This window comes from Arachis hypogaea, chromosome 18 (assembly GCF_003086295.3).
Source record: "Arachis hypogaea cultivar Tifrunner chromosome 18, arahy.Tifrunner.gnm2.J5K5, whole genome shotgun sequence".
Taxonomy (NCBI): Eukaryota; Viridiplantae; Streptophyta; class Magnoliopsida; order Fabales; family Fabaceae; genus Arachis; species Arachis hypogaea.
In genome coordinates this window covers 121847183-121870344 of record NC_092053.1, presented here as the reverse complement: position 1 = coordinate 121870344, position 23162 = coordinate 121847183, and the positions used below count along the sequence as shown (strand labels likewise).

The 23162-nt window shown below is 32.4% G+C and overlaps 3 protein-coding genes and 1 pseudogene across 3 annotated transcripts; 3 read left to right on the top strand and 1 right to left on the bottom strand.

Annotated features, from left to right (window-relative positions):
* Positions 1 to 6381: 6381 nt before the first annotated feature.
* On the top strand, positions 6382 to 8886 carry LOC112771083 (benzyl alcohol O-benzoyltransferase). The gene is made up of 2 exons (XM_025815676.2): positions 6382 to 7234; positions 7723 to 8886. Exons 1-2 carry the CDS (start codon positions 6782 to 6784, stop codon positions 8656 to 8658), a joined length of 1389 nt encoding a protein of 462 aa, XP_025671461.1. The 5' UTR covers positions 6382 to 6781; the 3' UTR covers positions 8659 to 8886.
* Positions 8887 to 10115: 1229 nt separating this feature from the next.
* LOC140181451 (uncharacterized) lies at positions 10116 to 12367 on the top strand. Its single transcript, XM_072225032.1, has 4 exons — positions 10116 to 10647; positions 10865 to 11701; positions 12146 to 12200; positions 12283 to 12367. The coding sequence occupies exons 1-4, from the start codon at positions 10449 to 10451 to the stop codon at positions 12365 to 12367; spliced, it is 1176 nt and encodes a 391-aa protein (XP_072081133.1). The 5' UTR covers positions 10116 to 10448.
* Positions 12368 to 13024: 657 nt separating this feature from the next.
* Positions 13025 to 14447, bottom strand: LOC112770402 (DNA-directed RNA polymerase 1A-like; annotated as a pseudogene).
* Positions 14448 to 20208: 5761 nt separating this feature from the next.
* Positions 20209 to 22662, top strand: LOC112770400 (uncharacterized). The gene is made up of 9 exons (XM_025814761.2): positions 20209 to 20327; positions 20759 to 21067; positions 21138 to 21254; positions 21350 to 21433; positions 21645 to 21791; positions 21884 to 22015; positions 22093 to 22122; positions 22206 to 22318; positions 22584 to 22662. The coding sequence occupies exons 2-9, from the start codon at positions 20960 to 20962 to the stop codon at positions 22660 to 22662; spliced, it is 810 nt and encodes a 269-aa protein (XP_025670546.1). The 5' UTR covers positions 20209 to 20327; positions 20759 to 20959.
* The last annotated feature ends 500 nt before the right edge of the window (positions 22663 to 23162 follow it).

The following is a 23162-nucleotide window of genomic DNA, read 5'->3' as shown; positions in this document are numbered from 1 at the left end:
AATTGGGTAACAATTGAAGTATGATTTATTGAGGAAGTGCAGTAGTGTTACGAATATGCCGGAGATGCATATGTGAGCTAAAGATTGAACATTATTGAGCTTGGGGTGTTGTCTCCCATGTCAGCTTGGGATTCGTCCCATGGATAATATGGAGTTTGGGGTGTTGTCTCCCCTTGTCAACTTGGGATCTTGCCCATGGTTATTATTGAGCTTGGGGTGTTGACTGCCCCATGTCAGCTTGGAATTCTTTTCATGGTTAATTTCATACGGTTATCTACCAGAACATGTCGGGCTAGCTAGGTAATCGACAATTGATATTAACAGCCATAGGACAGGCATACATCATGTGCATATTGTCTGATTTGCTTGCTTGTGAACTATATGGGATTGCCTACGTGTTTATAATCTGTTATTTGCTATAATTGTTATCTGTACTACTTGTAAACTACTTGTGTTTGCCTTGTTTTGCTTGTTTGTTTGTGCAACTCATAGGAGACGGAGGAACAGAGGAAAGGTGAAAAAGTTTAGTGTATAGGTTAAGTTTAGTTAGGTTGAGAACCTTTAGACGATCACCTACTTATGGCTTCTGTTTTTAGTTCCTTAAGCTTTAACTCAGAGTATCGGCGTCCTAGGATTGCCTCTGGCATTCCCAAGACCTTATATCTTATATGCATGGCACCTTTACCATACTGAGAACCTCCGATTCTCATTCCATACTGTGTTGTTGTTTTTTATATGCAGGTCGAGAGGCACATCGGTAGGCGTCTGGAGCTTTTGCAGCGAAGTAGTTTCCGTTTGGGATTTTCTTATTCTATATATATATATATATATATATATATATTAGACTCTCCTCATGTGTATATTACTACTTTGCTATTGTACCTCCTAGAGGTTTTATGGAGAACTAGGGCTTTTAAACATGTTCCTTTAGGCTTAAGGTTATATATTTGTATGTAAATATTTCTCCGGTCAGCTTTAGTTTCGCAGGTTGAGTTAGGAGTTTGTTATTTCGTATCCTTGACTCTCTGCTCTTACTTTCTATATATTTAGGTTTATGAACCTTAGTTTTCTTCGTACGCAAGTTTTTTGTTTACATGAGCGTTACAACTTTTGTTTTAAACTTTTCTTCACAGGGTCCTTGATATAATTCCTTTCAACTATTATTATTATATAGTTATACATTTTTACTTTTAGAGATTGTAATACCTTACCACCTCAATTTTATGACTTAAGCATAAGATTCTGTATGGTAGGATATTACAGTCCTCGTTCTATGATTATATGTCACATTTGAGGAGTAAGTAGTTGGATTCTTATATATTATAGCTCATAATGTAAAAAATAAAACCATTTTATTTTTCTTATATATACATATATATATTTTAAGAGTTGTAATCTCACTTAAAGAAGAATTTTTTCATCAACCTTTCGCAACAACGTTATCTGAAAGATTCTTTATAGTAATAAATTTTATATATTTTTTAAGATATAACTAATTGCATATTGAAGTAGATAATCATAATTAGTATATACAACAATTTTTTTTTAATTAAATAATATCATGTAGGATTGTATTAGAGTAATTGATGAAACACATGTAACAATTAAGATTTCAATAACTGATTAACTTAGATTTGGTATTTTTTTTAAAAAATGGTCACGGACGGTGCATTATACGACTTAATATAAGAAGTTGGTGTAATTTAAGAGAGCAACACTGTCGCCTATCAATAATGATAAAAATATATATCTTTTTATGCATATATGAGTTTAGACTCTAATATTATATAATGTTTGTAAAACCTTTATATTTTGTAATCAATATATTTATAAAAATCTTAAAAGAGAATTATATGGTTGGTATATATTTATGCATGTTGAATATATAGTTATATATTTTGAATATTAACTGATAAAAATAAAATTACAAGTAATGGATGAAAATCATTTATTATGATATTAGTGTTGTTGTAATTGATCTATGATTAATAAGAGACTTTAGAACTATAAACAGAGACGGACCCATTTACAAGAGCTTAAGAGCAAGTACCCCCACAAAAGTTTATAATTTCTTTACTTAATATGAGTATATATAATAGATGTCTCTATTAGTTTAATTATTTGTCTCATTATTATAATTATTTTAAATTTATTTTCATTCAAAATTTTAAAATGTAATTGTCTATAAATAAATAATTTTAGTAATTTATTTGTTGTTTAACTATTTAGTTTTAACAAAAAAAAATATAATGACCAATTTTTTTGATGTCTTAAAAAATATAGTGATCTTATTCTACTTGTTTCTTTAAAAAAAATTATATCTTTTAATTAAAAATAATAAAAAAATAAAAATTAAATATATTATTTTTAAATTTAAAAAAATACAAAAAATGTAATCGTGCAAAAAAGTACTGTTATTATAATAAAAAAAAGTAAATGTTTTTAATATTATACTAAAATAAGTAAATACAATATATTATTGTTGGTCTTGTAAAATTATTATTATTATTATTATTTAATATTTTGATAATGTAAACGGTGAAAAAAATATAAATGTATTTTTTAACCAAATTAAATGAATCACTATATTTTTATATATTAAATAACAAGTTTTAGATTAATATATATAATTATATTAGATTATATATGTGTGCGCGTGCACACGTACATATGCGTGTATGCACACATGTGTAAAATTTTTATTTCATTAATTAAAATTTTTGAATGCGTCACTCACTGTAAAAATTTATGTATTTGATTATAATGAGGTTTTATTTGCAAATTCAAAAAGTAGTAAAAATTTTATGGTGTTGATAATTCTTAATTATTGTTGATATATATATATTAATTGGGTGGTAAATTGATATTGTACTTAAAAGTTATATCATATGATTTTTTTTATTGAAAATATGAAACTTGATTAATTAGGGAAGATATAACAACGGAGGAGCTAAAAACAAAGACCATGAGGAATAAATCATAAATAGGAGGAGGAAGATAGATTTAAATGTGGCTAGTCAATGAAGTATGTATAGTCGGAGGAGTCCTCATGTTAAAAGGGAGTTAATGCTAGCATTTTCTTTAAGTGATTCTATTGTTCTTTTTGTACGAAGATTTTAGCAGCGCAATTGGTTGTCTTAAATTGCATAAAATGATATTTTGTGATCTAAAAAATTATTTCTTATAATTTGAATCTATTGTAATATAAAAATTTTGAACTCCATGATCTATCTTTAAATTATTAATTCTGTTAATATATTTTATTATATTTTAATTATTTTAAATTAAATAATAAATTTATATCGATAAAAAAAGTTATAAGACAAGGACAAAAATATTATTTAAAATTAATTTATTACTTTTTTTTTCTATTTTTTTTAACCAAACAAAAAAATAATTTTTTTATTTTTCTTTTATCCAAAATTTAAAAATAAAATAAAAATACATCTAAATTTTTTTTTTGGGTTCTTTTTTATTTTCTTTCTTTTTATTTCCTTCCGAACAATATCTAAACGACAAATGGAAGTTGGCAAAAGTGTAAAACCGTAGTGGGTAGGCCCCCCTGCACATTTTCCCAGCTTCCTGGTGGTCACTAGTCTCATTGCCACGAAATTTTGTTAGCTTTTCCGTGGTTGTTGAGATTTTGGATTTTCTACCAAACGTTCTAATTTGTTTGACTGTTTGAGAGAGTAAAGGAAAATAAGTTATTTTTAATTTATCTAATATATAAACATTTCTTTCATATTTTTTTTTATCAAAAATTGTATTTGTAATATTTTTAATTAGTGTCTTAAAAGGAATGTTTACCAAAACTTTTAGTTTTAAATTAATAAAAAGAGTTGACTATTTAATTATTTCGTTGGATCTTTATTATTTATGATACTTGTGAAAAAGGCAAAAAAAAAAAAAAAGAAGAAAATTTGCATTATAGAAAACAATATTTTTATATTTTAATAAACTCTTAATATATTAAATATATTAAAAATATTGAATATTATTATCATTAGTATTCTTAACAAATTTTCTAAGCTCTTGCTAGCTAACAAGTGTAATAATCAATGTCATATATGTAACTACTTTATAATCAATATATATATATTTAAAATAACAACATATAACATTAATTATTTATTGGAAAAAAAAAGGCTGATAAAATTTTAAAATAAATTTGACAACATTTAAGAATTCAAAATAATATCATGCTAACGTAATCCCATAATTCGATAAAGATAATTTTATATTTTTTAATAATATAAATTGTTTTATATCAAAAGTAATATAACTATAAAATAATTAAATATAATTCATATTGCTTTCTTCTATATAATCCGGACCTCAACAAACCTTTATAATATTTTACTCTCAGTATAATAACACGTACGTGTAATGTAAAAAAAATATTAGTAAATGATGTTATGTATATGATAAAAAAATTTGATAAGCTAAACTCATTGTAACATAAAAAATTTGTACCTCATAATTTATTTTTGAATTATTAACTGCATTAATATATTTTATTATATTATTTTAATTATTTTAAATTAAATAATAATTTTATATCGATAAAACTCTTTTTACAATATAAAGACAAAAAACATCTAAACTCTTTTCTTATTTCTCTTTCGTTTTCATTTCCTTGGCCTTTTTATTTCCATCATTATTCCATACAAACAATAACTAAACGACAAATTGATATTTGGTGAAACAGCAAAGAGTAGGCCCCTCTGCACACTATCTCAGCTTCCTGGTGTTCACTAGTCTCATTGCCACGAAATTTTGTTAGCTTTTCCGCGGTTGTTTAGATTTTGGATTTGCTAAACAACGTTCTAATAATATTGTTTAAGAGAGTAAAGAAAAATAAGTTATTTTAATTTATCTAATATATAAACATTTTAAAATTAACATTTAATTCATATTTTTTTTATCAAAAATTTTATTTGTAATATTTTTAATTAATGTATGTCTTAAAAGTAATTGTGACAAAAAATGTTAGTTTTAAATTAATAAAAAGAGTTGACTATTAAATTATTTAGTTGGATATTTATTATTTAGAATACTTGTTGAAAAGGCAAAAAAATAAATGAAAATTTGCACTATAAAACAATATTTTTATATTTTAATACACTATTAATATATTAAAAATATTAAATATTATTATCATTAGTATTCTTAACAAGTTGTCTAAGTTCTTGCTAATTAACAAGTGTATGTAATAATAATTGTAAAATATATATATTTAAAAATAACAATATATAACATTAATTATTTATTGAAAAAAAGAAGTCTAATAAAATCTTAAAATAAATTTGACTACAACATTTAAGAATTCAAAAAAAAGAAGAAAAATACTAATCATAATGGTGATAATATCATGCTAACGTAATTCGATAAAGATAATTTTATATTTTTTTAATAATATAAATTGTTTTATATAAAAAGTAATATAATTATAAAATAGATTAATCATAATTCATATTGCTTTTTTCTATAAAATCCGGACCTCAACAAACCTTTATAATATTTTACTCTCCGTGTAATAACACGTACATGTAAAAAATTAATTAATAAATAATGTCATGTATATGATAAAAAATTTGATAAGTAAACGTTTTAATATATTTAGTTGAAATTGTTTAAGCAATTAATATAAAGACAGTATTGCAGACAATTCATTAATCATTATCTAGAGTCTAGTTGTAACAAAAAACAATGTCGCTAGTCTTTTGTAATTCAAAAATTTCCATGAATACCACAAATTTGACACTACATATTTGTATATATTTATTATGTTTTTGAAATTTAAAAAAAAATACTTAATATGAAACGAAAGAATTAATAATTTGTAATATTTTTCAAGTAGTGCGCTACTAGGAATGTTCCGTTTTTCCCTCCTTTGTTTGATCACTGCTCACAAATTTTTTTCAGCTGAGATTCATACTTAAAATGAAAATGTTTAATAACAATAAAATATTAATAAAAAATAATGAAATTTATTATTTTTAATTTTATTTAATATATTCTATAATAAATAAATACTAAATAAAAAAATTTATGTTGTTTGGACTAATTATTTTTTTTTTTCTTTCTAATATTATCATACTTAAAATACTTGTTAATTACCTAGAAACGGACGTAAGTCAAGTCACTTGTTAATTACCAAATTAAGTCAAGTCATCGCCGGTCAAGTTACTTTATTGTCTATGTGGCATCCGGGAAATTTCATAGTGCAAAAATTTTAAGAACCCCATCTAGCCTTTAATTTACTGGTCAGTGGTCATGGACATTCTCATTATTAAAGCATTGGGCAGGACGACTTTTCGTTGAGGTAGGGCCATCCCATTTTGGCCCATTATGTATCACATGGGATGGAAATAAAATCTTGATCCGTTCCCATTTATATTACCCAAAAAAAAATCCTTTGTTTAATTAAAAATAGGATATGCTAAGTGTATACTAAAATCAGTCATTAAAATCAGTCACTAAAATAAAATATATGCTAGAATATAAATATATTATGAAAATAAATTAAATCACACGTGTATTTATATATAAATACTGATGACTAATTTTAATAACTGATTTTAGTATATAAATAGTATTTCTCTTCAAAATATTATATATTTTTTTGTATTATTTACTCCAATTTGTTGCATTTTTGTTCTTTATATACACCCAGAACTAGTCTTACTTGAGAGAAAGCATAGATAGCAGTGAATAAGAATACGTAGTAATTTACTAATTTGTAATTTCTATTCACTCCTCTCTCCAATTCGGCTTGGCCATGGCTGTCCCATCATCACCGGAATCCCTTGTGTTTACCGTGCGGAGGGGTAAGGAGGAGCTTGTGGCTCCGGCGAAACCCACGCCTCGCGAAGTGAAACTACTCTCAGACATAGACGACCAAGAAGGGCTCCGTTTTCAAATTCCAGTGATACAATTTTATCGTAGTGATCCATCGATGGAAGGGAAGGACCCTGTCCTCATCATTAGAAAGGCTGTGGCCGAAGCACTGGTGTTTTATTACCCTTTTGCTGGCAGGCTTAGGGAAGGGCCTGCTCGGAAACTAATGGTGGACTGCACCGGCGAGGGTGTTCTCTTTGTTGAGGCCGACGCTGACGTCACGCTTACCCAATTCGGGGATGCTCTTCAGCCTCCATTTCCATGTTGGGAGGAGCTCCTTTATGATGTTCCGGGCTCTGCACAAGTTCTCAACACTCCCTTGATCCTTATTCAGGTAAATTTTCATATTCCTTGCTTCCTAACTCATAAGTTCTTTAACCAATGTCAGCTGATATAATTTTTTTAAATTATTTTATTGAAAAATGTTAGGGGGACAATGACTTTGTTGAACAATATAAACAACTACCAATTAAATAAAAACACACTACACCTCCAATTTAATTCTCTAAATTTTAATATTAAAATAACTATCTATCTATTGTTTACATTATTTAATATTTTCATTGTTTACCTATACTTTTTCTTATTTTATTTATCTTAAGTTTTAGATTATAAATTAACATTTTTAATTTTTAATTTCATATTATAAATTTTAAATCTTTTAAAAAATTTTAAAATTTATTAATATAGATTAAGTAAAAAATTAAATTCTTATTCTTTTTCTATAAAATAAAATAAAAAAATTAGGCTGATTTTGATTGATTTCTATTATTTCTTGCACATTTTTGAATTACAATAACCAAAGGGCACATGCACACGCAGGTAACACGGCTGAAGTGTGGTGGATTCATTTTTGCATTGAGGCTAAACCACACCATGAGTGATGCAGCGGGGTTAGTCCAGTTCATGAATACAGTGGCCGAAATTGCACGTGGGGCACGTGAGCCTTCGGTGCAACCTGTGTGGCGGAGAGACCTCTTGAACGCAAGAGTACCGCCAAGAATTACATGCAACCATCGAGAGTATGAGCAAGTCCCCGACACCAAGGGAACCATAATCCCGTTGGACGACATGGCCCACCGTTCCTTCTTCTTCGGTCCCAGCGAGCTCTCCGCCATCCGCCGCCTCCTCCCTCCCCATCAACAGCGCTGCTCCGACTTTGAGATACTTACAGCTTGCTTATGGCGGTGGCGCACGATCGCTCTACAGCCGGAGAACGAAGAAGAGGTTCGCATAATCTGTATCGTGAATGCACGCGGCAAGTTCAACCCTCCGTTACCTACTGGTTACTACGGTAATGCCTTTGCGTTCCCTGTGGCTGTGACGAGTGCGGGCAAGTTGCGAGAGAACCCGCTGGGATATGCCGTTGACCTGGTGAGGAAGGCGAAGGCGGATGTGACGGAGGAGTACATGCACTCAATAGCGGATTTGATGGTGTTGAAGGGGCGGCCGCATTTTACTGTGGTGAGGTCATACTTGGTGTCGGATGTCACCCGAGCTGGGTTCGGAGAGGTGGACTTTGGGTGGGGGAGGGCTGCTTATGGTGGGCCCGCCAAAGGGGGTGTTGGAGCCATTCCTGGTGTGGCCAGCTTTTACATTCCCTTTACCAATGCCAAGGGAGAGCACGGTTTGGTCATACCTATCTGTTTACCATCGGAAGCCATGGATCGATTTGTTCAAGAGTTGGAAACCATCCTTAACAACTCTCACCGTGTTACTGTAACCTCTGCCTCTCGTTTTATCTCTTCTTCCTTATAGGCATATATACACAACCAACTTTCTTAAATTCATAAATGAAGTCTTCTTACTCGCCTAGTTTAAGATTCATGTTTGGGTAATAGATGCTTGTAAGATAATATAGTTGTTTCCCAAGGCAAGATTTGCTAGTGGCCGAATAACGATTAAGCATGTGCTATACATATACACATTTGTAAGCTAGTTTGTGTTCGAATAAATCAACATATGTGTGGTTTTCCCATTTTTGTATGACACGTGCCCTTTTAAAATTCAAATAAATTAATAGTAAGTAATTATCAATAAGATTGGACGTATATTAGGTAATTAATAATGGGCTAATACAAAGTAAGTATCTAAAGTCGATAGTACTAGCAGGAATCAAAATAAGATTTGAACCATAAGACGTATTGAATAAAAGGTTATTCTCTTATAATATTTTAACTTTAAGAACTCAATCACATAATAAAATATAAAACTTTTAATTTTGATTCATGGCCACGGATTTGTTACTGTGGGAATAAGGTTAACCAACATAAAAATATTTATAAATTAGACTCTTTTTTTTTGTTTTTGGAAAAATCAATAATTAAGATTTATTTCTCTGATTTTTACTTTTTACACTTTTTTTTGTTCAATCAAAATTTCTAAGAGATGAATCAGTTACTTCTGCTAGAGTTTATCATCCATTCTTCATCCTTCCCCATATGAGACAATCCTTTCTAGCATTATTCCTCCCCCTTCTCTTTTTATATATTGCCGCTTTGTTCTTCTTCCTCACTACTAACGGTCTCGGTCCTTCTCTCGCACCTCTGTCCTTGCGAACTACTCTTGTAAGGTTTTATTTTATTTTATTGTCTTTTCTATGAAAATTATGTGAATTTGGATGCTCTTGTTCTGATAGAATTTCATGATAAATTTGAGACTCGATGCAAGTATAATTTGTACCTAACTCAGTATTTCTATCTATGTAATAATCTATGTAAATAGACAATGCTTATCCAGTCAACTATAACAAAAGTAAAATTCTTCAATGGATTTTGCAATAATTTTTTAGTATCCATGAACACATGTTTCTGACCAGTAAAGATTGATGAACTATTTAAAATTGTTTCTCTTTAGTTGACAATGGCATAAGACGGTAAGCATTTATGAGGAAGGCATTTTATGGCTTTCACTTGGTCCGCGAAGCATCCACCCTTATATCCGGAACATGAAATTTATCATGTAAGATTTTAACTGGTGTCTGAAGTTTCGATAATGTTTGGTAGTATTTGATATAATACAAATGTTCTAAGAATACTGGTTTAAAAAAAATCTTAGGTGTGAATTATAGCAAGAGATCTAAGTTACTTGTAAAATTTGTGAAAATTTTGATGTTAGTAAAACGAGAGTGATGTTAATATTTTACCTTCAAGATGGTGTAAGATGGTGTTCCTTTTTATAAACTTGTGTTTATTATGATGAAGTGCATGAAGAAGTTAGGTTGCAGTTTCTGTATTCTCTAATTGTAAGAAAGTATTGAGTAGCACTTTGTTTCTTGTTTGCATTTCAGAACTTGTACCTCTGATTTTTTTTTCCATTATTATTTTTTTTTTTTGTGCTTAATTTGTGACATACTGTGATTTTTAGGATTTTTTTGGTTTTGACAGAGGATATACTCATAATCTGAACTGCTTAATGCTATTTACATGCTTTTATCTCCTTTTTGAGAAGCTGCTCTTTTAGATTGTGGAGAAAATCTGATATTTCATGTGCTATCTTTGTTTATGTATACCATATGTATAAAGTGATGCACTAAAACTAAAAGCACTATGGTTATTACTTGCATTCACCAATCTATTGAGACTACTGATACTCTTCTGGATAAAAAAGACGCCATTATCCAGGAGATGAATGAGAAGAAAGAGTTGCTTATAATTGAAAAGAATAAAATGTCATCAGAGTCCGCCAAACAAGATGAAGTTGATGATTCCCTTGATGCTTACATGTCTGGACTTTTATCCCAACTTGGTAAGAGTTATATTTGTTTGCTTTTTTTAGTTGCTTGCTTATATTTGCACATATTCATTGTATGCAATTGTGTGCTTTGATGTGTTTGGAAGTAATACTAAAAAATGAGTTGTCTCGTTCCTTCAAACTCTAACTTTATGTGCAATTACAAGTCTTAAATTGGACATTTCTTTAGCACACGTTAGCTTATCCTTGTTGATTTCTTTGTTGCTGTCAGTTCAAGACAAAAGTGTGCAGCTTGAGAAGGAATTGTCAACTCTTCAGTCCGAGTTGGATAGGATTTTCTACTTATTGAAGATTGCTAACCCAACAGGCGAAGCTGTCAAGAAAAGGGAGTTGAAAACACAAGAATCCAAATCAAACAAATCTCAAGAAGTTGCCTCTAACATAAAAAAGAAACCACAAGCGAAAACCCAGAAAATCAGTGAACCTTGTACTAAGGTCGATAACAAGAAACCACTTGTGGAAACCCAGAAAATCAGTGACACTTGTGCAAAGGCAGATAACTCCATACAAGAAGGGAAACATGAAGATGCAACTATGGATTTAGACAAGTCAGAACCTGGAAGTGACAACGTGGAGGGTGAGAATGTTGTATACACGGTTCCAAAGCCCCAGTGGCTTGGAGCTGTAGAGGACATGGTTACAGATGATAACCAACAATCAATAGCCCCTTTGCATGATACGGACGAGTCCATCCAGTTCGTTGACTACAAGGACAGGAACAAAATTTTGGATTCAGGTGATGATGCAAAGACTAGAGAATCTAATATTGAGTCTGCTGCTCCTAGTCTGATTTTAAGGAAAAGAAAACAAGTTGAGATGACGGGTGCAAATAGTAATGATGTCACTCGGCAATCGACTTCTGCTCATGTGGGTGAAAAAATGGCTGAGAATGCTATGGCTTTATTATTAAAGCAAAAAAGGGAATTGTATGCAACTGATGATGTGGAAAACCAAGATGAGGAGAAGAGGAAGCCTAAAAGAGTGCTTGGGCCTGAGAAACCATCATTTTTGAACAATCAGACAGATGACACATGGGTTTCCCCTCAAGGTAAGCATAATTGGTTTCAATGTCCTTACTATATGATTGGATCGTCATTTTTTCAGAATGTTCATATTTTCCTGTATCGTGTGTGCAGGATAATCAGGTGATGGACGAACTTCTTTGAATGACAAATATGGCTACTGAGCAGATTTATGCATAACGTTGCCGATTTCAAGAAATAATAGATATCGAGGGAGGATTCGGTAGAACCTGGTAAGATTCATTGAACCTGCAGAGTTGGTTGGACAACTCATTGACCTGCGTCCTTTTATCAACTGGAAGTGGAAGGATGACGATGAGGTTACTTGGTGTTTAAGTTACAACAGTAGTGTATTTAGCAGACATGGCAAGTTGAGATGCACTTTACCATTGGTACAACCACAGGATATCAGAATGCTACTAACAAGTGACTTTCTCTTTTCTTTTTTTTTTTTTTTTTTTGAAGTACAGAATGGAGTCATTTGGAAAACAATTTTGTTGCTGCCACTGTAAAGGTTTATTTGAAGTAGGTGTGTGGTGTTAAGAGGATTAATGGAGGGCTCCATTGTGATAGGGAAATGACATTTCAATATTTCATCATGTTAAAGGTGGTTTGCAAATGTAGATGCTTATGAAAAATCTTCATTGTTTTCCCATATGCATGAAGATGTTTATTTAAAGAAGGCAAGATGAGTACTTCATCTGGTCTCTGAAATTTCATGAGCTAAAAAGTGCTCATATTCTTTTTTTATTTTTGGTGCATATAATGTCTACAATAAATTATCTTAAACATGTTATAAAATAATAAAAAAGAATGTTTCTTTTATATTTAGTTATTTACAAAAGAAAGCTTGTACAAAATACACATGTAAAACCTTATCTAAGGTACACATTCGCTATTCTCTTGATATCAAAGATGGTCTTGCAACTATCCCTGGGATAGTTTTCATGGAGACGTGTGAGCTGAACTTATTCGCAGATCTCTTCCTAAATTCTTGAAATCAATAACTACTACACTCACTAACTAGCAATGCCAAGCTTGATACCTTGGCTATTTTTTTCTTGAAAGCATCATGGTTGCAAAAGCTACGAAAGCTTCTATCTGGTGTCAAGGTATATACCCTCAAAAATTCCAGTGGGACGAGTGAATTTATATTATCATACCAGACAAGAGTCCTCCTCAAGACTCTGGATGCCTTCAAAGATATATAATGCCACTGAGGAACGGCCTGTATCGCGAGCGCATTCGGAAGAACTGTTGTCGCTATTATGCACATGCCGAAATAACTCAGAATGCAGTCAATAAACCCTAAAGAAAGAGTCCATGCCCTACAGAGGACTGCAGAAAGATCAGTTGAAGAAATATGGTGACTCTAAAACTTCCCTTAGGTTGAAGTCTCCCCGTTTCGGTAATAGGGGGAACATTAATGTTGAGAAAGACCCCTGGAAGCTCTCCAGTAACTGCTCACAAATAAGAACAGGTTAACAGATCTAGCAGTAACCTAGAAATTACAAAGAGGCTATTTATACAAATATAAAATAAAATAAATTAACCATTAATATCAACCTTTGCATCTAGTCACATAAGTTTCCCCATCTACTAAAAACATAGAATGGTTTTTCTCGTCATTTTTTTTTTGAGAAATTCAAACCAGATTTCAAGTTGCAGAAAACAAAGCACAATACCAAAAGAAGTATCCACTATTTAATTACACAAGCAAGTATGAAAATACCAACGAAACTAAAGATAATAAAATCAATTTCTCCTCAAATATTCCCAAGAATACCAGAGATTAAAAATAATAGCATATCATGTAAATGACGTTAACATCTAAACCATACATTTTCCAGTATTGGGGTCTCAGAGTTCAACAAACTTCTCTCTGAGTATTCTGTTCATTCTATCCACATCACACGCATGCATCCAATATGAGTCATGAACCCCTAAATGTATGAACAGAAATCATTTCTTGTAAGCATTTTAATCATTATAAATCAAATCTGAATGAGAAGAACCTAACTAGCAAAAACCTGCAAAATTCAAACCTTCTTTTTTGCAAGCCACCGCAGTCATCATCATATGAGTACCACCAAGTGAGTGAACAAAATTTGGGAAAAATGCTATCCTCTGCCTCTTTGCCATGACCTAGAGCATTTATAGAACAAAATTTTATATTATTGTTAAAATTTAAATCCTAAGCTGTTATTTAGGTCATTGAAGGAGTACAAATTTCTGAATAGTTTTAATGTTATTTAGCTTCCCTATGTTTTGAATCTTGATGTTACTTTCATATCATAACTTCTTATAAATTATAATCAATAGGGATGCCTTAGGCAAAGCATAAAATAGTTAATAGATAAAATATAATTGCCTCCAAAGTAAATGATCCAAATATCTATACATGATGTTAAGCTTACCTTATTTGTTTCTCCTGCAATGTCAACATCTGAAGTGAAGTTTTGACCTGTAACCCATCACATAATAATAGCATTAACCTATATAAAGCCATAAACTCAGAATTTGAGGGTATATTTGGCATGGAGGATTTTGGAAGGGATGACGAATTGAGGTTTAAAGTAAACAATATTTTGAAGTTATTTTTAAAAAAATGAAAGAATAAAACGATAACCCTCCATCCAAACATATCCTGAGAAGTATATTTCATGGAAATTCTACTATACTTACAATATGCCTTCCAAGTTTTCGGTAAGGTTGCACAACAGGAAGTCCAAGAGGAGTGGTCCAACGGACTGGCTGATTTTCAGATGCAATTACCTATTCAAGGTCATTGTCATACCAATTCTGTTACTAATACAATGACGACAACAAAAGTACGAAACAAGAATCAGAATATGTGCATCACATATGTAGGTGGAAGGAAGATTGTAACATACTTTTGCACCGTCACAAAGCCATTTCATAATATTCCGTGCACCTTGAAACATCTCCTCCAAGGCAGTTAAGGTGACCTGAGAAGGAAATGAGATTAAACAAGCAATACATGTTATGCTACAAGGATAATATATATCTATAATACAGAGTTATTTTCACCCTCTCACCTTTGCAGCATAACAAGAAGCGCCAAAGAGTTCGTCATCATCTAAACTGGATTTTCTTTCTTTCAACCTTCTCTTTATCTGCTCCCGCGCACCAATGTACGTGACACCATATACTGATGTCATCACTGTCTGCTTAACCAATTTTCTATCCACCTAACAGTATACGAGATCAGATCAAAATCAGCTTCTACACGAGAACAAAAAACAATAAATAAACGAACCATAATTGCTAATTAGAAAATTTATTTTCAAATGCCTTAAGAACCTAAGATTCCAGATGAAATTGTAACTTATTCTTTCAAAAAACATGAGATTGCATTTATGCATCAAGTAACACCAAAAGGATGGCATAGAACATGATTAACTAGTCTCCTTGCATGTAGGGCATCGGGAAATATTGCAGGATCTTCCTGAGCATCCCTTTGCATAATGTGCAATACTCTGCATGAAAATGACATTTGTAAGACTGAGTTGTTTATTAGGAATTTCCTCTCTTCCCTGAAGAATTTCGAGCCCGAAACTTAAATTAATTTAACCTTTTTTTGTTCTTTTTAAGCTCTGCAAATATCAGAATATGATCAATATACACAAATAAAATGCAGATTAAGAAAAAGCATAACAAATGTAGTGTGAAGTAGAGGTTGTCTATCGGAAGAGTAATGAGGAGAGGTAAATTATGACAATATGTTAAGTACCTAAGAAAAGTGGGGAACTGCACCTTAAAAAGGCAGTTCGCAAGGGCAGAGGTGCGAGAGAAGGACCGAGACCGAATTTAGTAGTGAAGAAGAAGAACAAAGCGGCAATATATAAAAATAGAAGGGGGAAGGAGAAATGCTAAAAAGGATTGTCTCATATGGGGAAGGGTGAAGAATAAATGATAAACCCTAGCACAGGTAACTGATTCATTTCTTAGAAATTTTGATTGAACGAAAAAGAAAATGTGTAAAAAGTAAAAAATAGAGAGGCAAATTTTAATTATTGGTTTTTTTAAAAAATTGACTGCCGTGTTACCCGTTGGTGTATTTTGACATAGTCTTTTTTATTTTTTATTTTTATAATCTTTTACCCTCCATCTATAATGTATCCTAATAAGTAATAATTGAAACAGTGCTTTAAACCTAATATGAAATATCAAACATACAAATTAAAAATACAGAATGATGGTAATTGAAATATCTGAAACGATGCTAATTATATTATATTCTTCTCAAAGTTTGGTTAAAAAATACATATCATAGAACCATATTTACATTAGCCCTATTCAGATTCATCATCTTCGTCGTCTATCCTCCTCTTACGAGGTAGTTTCCTGATCATTGAACTCGCCTTCCTCTTCTTTGTCTCCATCGATCCTGTCTTCTTCTTGAAGATTATCGTCCTCTGGTTGTAGTGCATCGGCATCTAAGCCAAGGTCAATGATGTCATCATCTATAATAGCCGTCCTAAGGGTGATCGGCACCGTTTTCGAAGGAGTTAGGTCATCAATCTAGTAAGGTTCCTGACCCTCTGTCCTATCATCAAACTTGATGCGACCTCTTGACTTAGTCTTAACCAAAACCACCCAACTAGACTTGCACGAATCCGGATAAGGTAAATAGTATACCTGTCATGCATTTTGAGATAGAATAAAAGGATCGTAGTGCCTATATTTCCTAGTTACATTAAATTCAGTGATATCATAACCCATATGTTTTCGTGTTCCTTGCGCGAACTTAGATCATAACATTCACATTTAAACATGCACACGTTGTACGTAGTGCGAAAGAAATACTCTAACTTAATTATGTTGTGCAACACACCAAACCAATTAGAATGACCCCGCCTGAATCTCCACAAACCCAAACTCCGGTGTTATCTGTTTTTTTTTTCAATCGACCACTGTAAAGAATGAAACCGATATCCATTAACATTGTATATCGGGTAGCTACTGCCGTTATTCATTGGGCCCTAACTAAGTGCAACTAGTTCCGAATCTGTTGTGTCAGTTAAATGTACGCTGACGTATTCTCAGAACCACCGTGGAAAATTGTTCAATGAGGCATCAGAATTTGCCTCTTGGAATAACCTATATGATAGAATAGGATAAATAAGTTTTGATTAGATTAAGAAGTTAGTATCTTACGGCTTGCAATATTTACGAAGACTTAAAAACTCACATGAGCAGTAGGGTGAAATCTGGTCACAGTTAAGCAACACTTGCAGATATGCGGCATCAATTTCCTTCTGGTACAACTAATAGTCAGTGTCCGCACCTATTGCAGCCCGTTCGGGAGAAAAGATTGGGTATGTCATTCCACTTTGAATCCTCTCTCATCGTACTTTGCAACTCTTGTTCTTCCATGTTTAGCTCTCTCACCACCCGAATCCTTGTTGATCAACAATCGGATCTATTCAAATTCGAGACAGACCGGTTAACCCCCATACTCATCCGCTTCTCCGTGTTCTGTCCACATCCAATACCCATCCTTAAACCCGTTACGGTAGAAGTGAAGTGCTATATCCGTAAATCCTAATCACTTAGTCAACCAACACTTTTCACATGGACACTTAAAAACTCCTTCAGACCTAAACAGTTCCACGCTAAAGACTTGCGCAACAAACGCGTCAACCCTATCAAAGAATTCAGGTTTTAAACCCCTCCGTACATAGTTATTCCTATCATACATCCATAGACGATGACTTGGAATCAAATTGAAACACACACTTTAGAATTCAACGAATAACACCAATTATTAATTTTTTTTTAGAAAATTCGGTAGAGTGTATCCTATAATTAGAATCCTCTGCCAAATACAATTATCATTTTTTGACAAACCAAACATGTTTTAAAACAAACTAAACAAAATTTTGGCAGAGCTTTCCCTTAATTCAGAGACATCCATCAAATAAATATAACCGTTTTCACAGAGAAAATAGCTGCAAGTATAAATTAGAATAAACACGAATTCAATAATGTAAATTCCGAAAAATTAATAAATAATTAGCTAATAAATTGATTATTATTTAAAAAAATTAGAAAATTACATTTTTATAATCTAGGGAGGTATAAATATTAAAAATATGAATTTTAACACTAATTTTAAAGATTTTGACCCAAAATTGAACCAGCATATTAAACCGATTGGACCAAACCCAAACCGAACTCCAAATCCAACATATAAAAGCCAATACTAAACCTCCTCCTTCCCCAAACCACATGAAACACGCAGCTTAGAGGAAAGGAAGTCATGGAACCCTAACTTTCACTCACTCCCATATTTCAATTCCACATATCAATCCAAAGCTCCGATTGACGAGTCTTCAGAGACTATGCGTTCGTCTCAAAATTCTCTTTAAAACCATATAAACAAAGTGGTAAGAAAGTTCCATTTTCTCACCCAGCCTTCCTCTCTTCAGTTTCGAAATTTTAGGAGTTTTGGTATTGAGAAATTGAATGATTTTGATAATGATTTACGTGAACTCTAACAGCAGATAATTTTTTAATTTTTTCAAAAATGCCAGTAGATACAATAAGAACCACTAAACCCTTGTCAATTATTGAAATTTTATAACCCTATGTTGATTATAGTGAAATTGAATGATATTAGATTGAATTGTATGATTTAGAATCAAATTCTCCCAACCACACACACCCTTAAAAATTCTGGGAATGTTCTGTAATTCTTTCAACCACACACCCTTAAAATTGGCTTTCATTTTTTGAATTCCTCTCTCTTTTACGGAATAAGTTTCATTGCTTTATCTAGGGGTGTGCATGGGCCGAGTGAAACCGGGTTTGATGTGACTCAAACCCGACCCGAAATATATACCGGGCTATTTATTAGACCTGAACCCGACCCTAAACCCGATAAAACCTATACACTTTCGGGTCATGATCACTACTAAAAAACAGCAAATTACAGACAGATTTTTCTGACGGAATTTTTCTGTCGAAAATACCGACGAATTTTCGACAAATTTTTTGTCGATAAAAAATAAAAAAATTTACAAAATTTACCGACAGATACTAATATCCCTCGGTAATTTTGTCGATAAAATTAAAATTAAAATTTGAAACCATCGATAACAAAAAATCCCTCTGTAATCTTTTAATAAATCCCTCGAAAAATTTAATTAGGTTCAGTCCTGATGAAACACACCATATTCGATGATGAAACTTCATTCAACGCAAAATCATCATTGATCTTCTCTGATCTTTCGTTTAAGCTTGCTCTCCTCTCTCTCTCTCTCTCTCTCTCTCTCTCTCTCTCTCTCTCTTATTCGAGTTGAAAATAGGACAAAAATGTGACTTCTCGGTGGCTTCTGCTTTGTTGCCACTCGTGTCGCACGAGCTCCCTCCGTCACTACTCGCTTGCACGAGCTCCTTCCACCGCCGTTCGCTCGCATGAGCTCCCTCCTCTGCTGCTCGCGTTGCACGAGCTCTCTCTGCCGCCTATCAGCTTATGTCTCTCTTTGTCGCACGCCATCCATCCTCGCTGTTCACAGCCTCATCGAGTCATCGTGTCACCAGATCTGAAACCTACATGTACGTCTTTATCTATTTTAGATTCTGAAATTGCTATTGATCTATATTTTTTTGTTGAATTCAAATGTTCATATGTTATTGTTGCATCTAAAACTCGATCTGTTCCACTTTCATTTTGTTCATACGTTGTTTGTATTTTGAATTTGAAGGAACTATAAATACCAGTTCATGAAATGCAATGTGCTAATTACATAGATTGAAATTACTCTATGACTGATTAGAATGAGATTATTAACAATAATTTTGTGCCCTATCAATATCATAAACCATCTCATAAATCTAAGTACTTTGACAAATATCAGTTGATGTTAATAAATTGTGTTCTTTGTTTCAGCTTGCTCTAGGTGCTGTAAATTCAGAGGTTCTTCTTGAAAGGTACGAGCTTTAAATTATTTACATGATTTTCATATGCAATATTGAAGGAATAAGCAAAATTTTCTGCATCTATTTGTTTGTTATCTATAGGTTTATTAAGGAACGAAAAGAAAAGGATCCAGATGTTGAGATTGCAGTTGCTTATTGAGTTCTACTATAATGGAGAATCTTTGATAAGTTCTGTGATTCTTGGTGCTTTACTTCTGAGTGCTGTTTTGTAAAATTAAATTAAGCACAGTTCATATTCATCAGCATGGGAATCAGATTTTCAGAGATACACACTCTTCCAACTACCTTTTTCATAAGGGTTGTAGCTAGCTTCCAAATTCTTTTAATTTCTGTTGAGTTCAATTAATTTTGTTTAGTTAGTTTGATTTTAGTAATTAGTTTAGTTAGATTTGTTTTCTGATTAGTGGATTTTTAGGTTGTTAAAATAGGATTAGATTAGGTTTTGATTCTGAATAGCTAAGAAATGTTTAAATTGTTAATCTGGATTGTTGAACATTATTAATATGAGCTTGATGAATGCTATAGTTGTCTAGGAGCTCACTATTGTCCTTTAACTTTTGTAACTAGGTATTCAAGGGCCTTTATGACAATGTATCCAACAATACTCATGTTGGTGCTCATCTTGCAATCCTGACTGCCATTCGTGATGTTTGCAAGCTTGCCGTTAAGGAGCTTACCAGCTGGGTATGTTTTTCACTCTTGAATGAAGTTATGTCATTATTACAATTTATTTTGGCATTAGTTCCTTTTTTCCTTATGTAATATACTCTATCTACCCATAGCATTGCTAAATGTTGCATATTCTGATGTTGAATTTCCTTTATTATTATTATTATTAATGATTTGGGTGTCTTCCATCTACTAAGATAATTCTGACGATGTTAGAGTTTTTCCAAGTGCAAAAACCACTAATGTTATGTACCTGTTTGAGACACTGATATGCTATTTTGTAATGTAAATTATCAATAAAATTGATCAAAGAGCTTGCCATTAGCCAAATTTACATCTAAAATAGATGTGGTTAACTACTAACTAATCCTCCATGAGTGACATTTAAATACAAGTTATGTTGGTGTTCTGTTTATAACTAGTGTGTTATTGAATACTTGTTACAGGTAATTTACTCAGAAGAAGAAAGGAAATTCAACAAAGATATTACTGTAGGCCTGACCCGCAGTGAATTGCTAAATCTTACCGAGTACAATGTTCATATGGCAAAGCTCATTGATGGGGGGAGAAACAGTATGTCAAAAGAATGTACCTTCTAATTGTTTTCCCTTTTTATATTGTTATACTCATGCAACTCCACTGGATTAATGTGCAGCGCTGCTACGGAGTTTTCTATTTCTCTTCTTCAAATGCTGGTTGTTGAGGAACTGAAAGTTATTTCAGAACTTCACAATCTTGTTGATGCTTTGGCAAAGGTTTATATTTGTCCACGAGTGTCTGCATTTTTTACTCTACCCCGTCTTTACCAAATATCTTTTATTTCAGCTTGCTTCAAAGCCTGGATCCCCTGAATCGTTGCAACAGCTGATTGAGATGATCAAGAACCCTTCTGTTAGTGTTCCTGCAAAGGAGGATAAGGCAAGACAATCAAGGGACAATAAGGTCATACATAGGATACTAGGTTCAACTGTTATTGTTGTTTTACACTCAGTTTTTGTTCTGCTCCAACTGTGACTGAATCTATTTGTTAAAAACAGGGTCCTGGGATGCTGGCACCAAACCGGGAAGAAGTAAACATTGTAGAGTATGTTGAACCAGATCCTGCTGAATTCCGTGAGCAGGTATTTTGCTGTGAAATTGCTAGATAAATTCATACTTTGTTGTGTGGCTATTTGCATACATTGTGAGATACTGACTGTAATTATGTATTTATTGCCTGTGGTATATTTTAATTATGTCTAGAGTGTTTCAACTTCTCGTTAAGTGGGAATTGAGAATACAATACATCATTGGAAACTTTCAATCATTACTTATTATCCACATGTGTTGTAGGTTTCCATGTTGTTTACAGAATGGTATCGGATATGTGAACTCCCTCCTCCGAATGATACAGCTTCTACTCACTTCATCTTACAATTACATCAAAATGGTCTCCTTAAGGGGGATGATGTAACAGATCGCTTCTTCCGGCTATTGATGGTAGTGTATCTTCTCTCAGATATAGGTCACACTTTCCTATTAATGGCCAGAGTTATCAATAAAACTTTTTTTTCCTCCCTTATTTCCTCCAGGAACTAGTTTTTACACACTGCTTAAACATTGAGGTGATTAATTCTGGGGCATTGCAATCTTCTCAACAGCTGCCAGCAATGTCATTTATTGTAATTGATATTTATGCCAAGCTTGTCTTCTCAATATTGAAGGTCCACTGTGCCATTTTATTTTCTTTTGGTTTGGGTATTTCTTTAGCTTTTCTCTAATTTGTTATTTGTTTGAACAGGGATCAAACAAGTCCTTTCTTCTTTCTAAGGTCTGTAGGCAAACTTCATTTCTCTCCTCTGTTGGCTTTATGAATTCTGTAATGATATTCTAATATGTGTTACTCTCTGACAGATTCTTGCGGTGACTATTCGGTTGATTCTAAAAGATGCAGAAGAAAAGAAGGCCTCTTTTAATCCTAACATATATTCGGTGACTATTCGGTTGATTCTAACATATATTGCTAGGTAAGATAGATCAGTCAATATGTTTCAAAGTAATAAGATTCAATTGAATGAGGTCGTTTTATTTATAATTAAATTACTTTCTGTATACGCACTTTGGTTTATTAGCCTGTTTTAGGATTTGTTCTAAGTTATTTTGTTCTATCCCTTCTTAACTCATTTCCTCACTTTTCCAAGTGTCCTATCCCCTCTGTTCTATGGTTTAATGTAAAAAACATCTCTTCCTTTTGACTAATGAAACATTGTTGGAATCTGTTGGAATTTGCAGGTGCAGCAACAACATTTGGTTATTCCTTCAATGCAAAGCCATGAATAGATGCTTCAACGAATCTCAAATTTTCACTTGATGGAGTCACTTTTGTCCTTGCAGTGGCGCGGCTTTTCTCTATTGATTGGTATAGAAACCGAATCAATGGGATGCAAGAAGTTATGATAGGATACTCAGACTGGGGAAAAGATGCCGGTCGTCTTTTTGCGGCTTGGGCACTGTACAAGGCTCAAGAGGAGCTCATAAAGGTTGCGAAGGATGTCAGTGGATATGTAAACATTGTATATATAACCTATTCTATGATGTATGCTGGATATTTAGATCAGCATCATATGATTGTGTCTCTAATACTATTGTTATTTATATAATAAGACTTTGATCCCTTATGATGGCATATTTGGTTATATAAAAAATGTTTCATATTTTTATTTTATTTTATTTTATGTTTTTAATACTAAAAAACAAGTTTATTTTGCAACAAAAATATTTTAAAAAATTCTATTTTATTTTACAGACGGATTTTCTGTCTGTAATCAGAGTGTGAGATAGTTTTCTAAGGTTCAAATTACAGACGAAAAA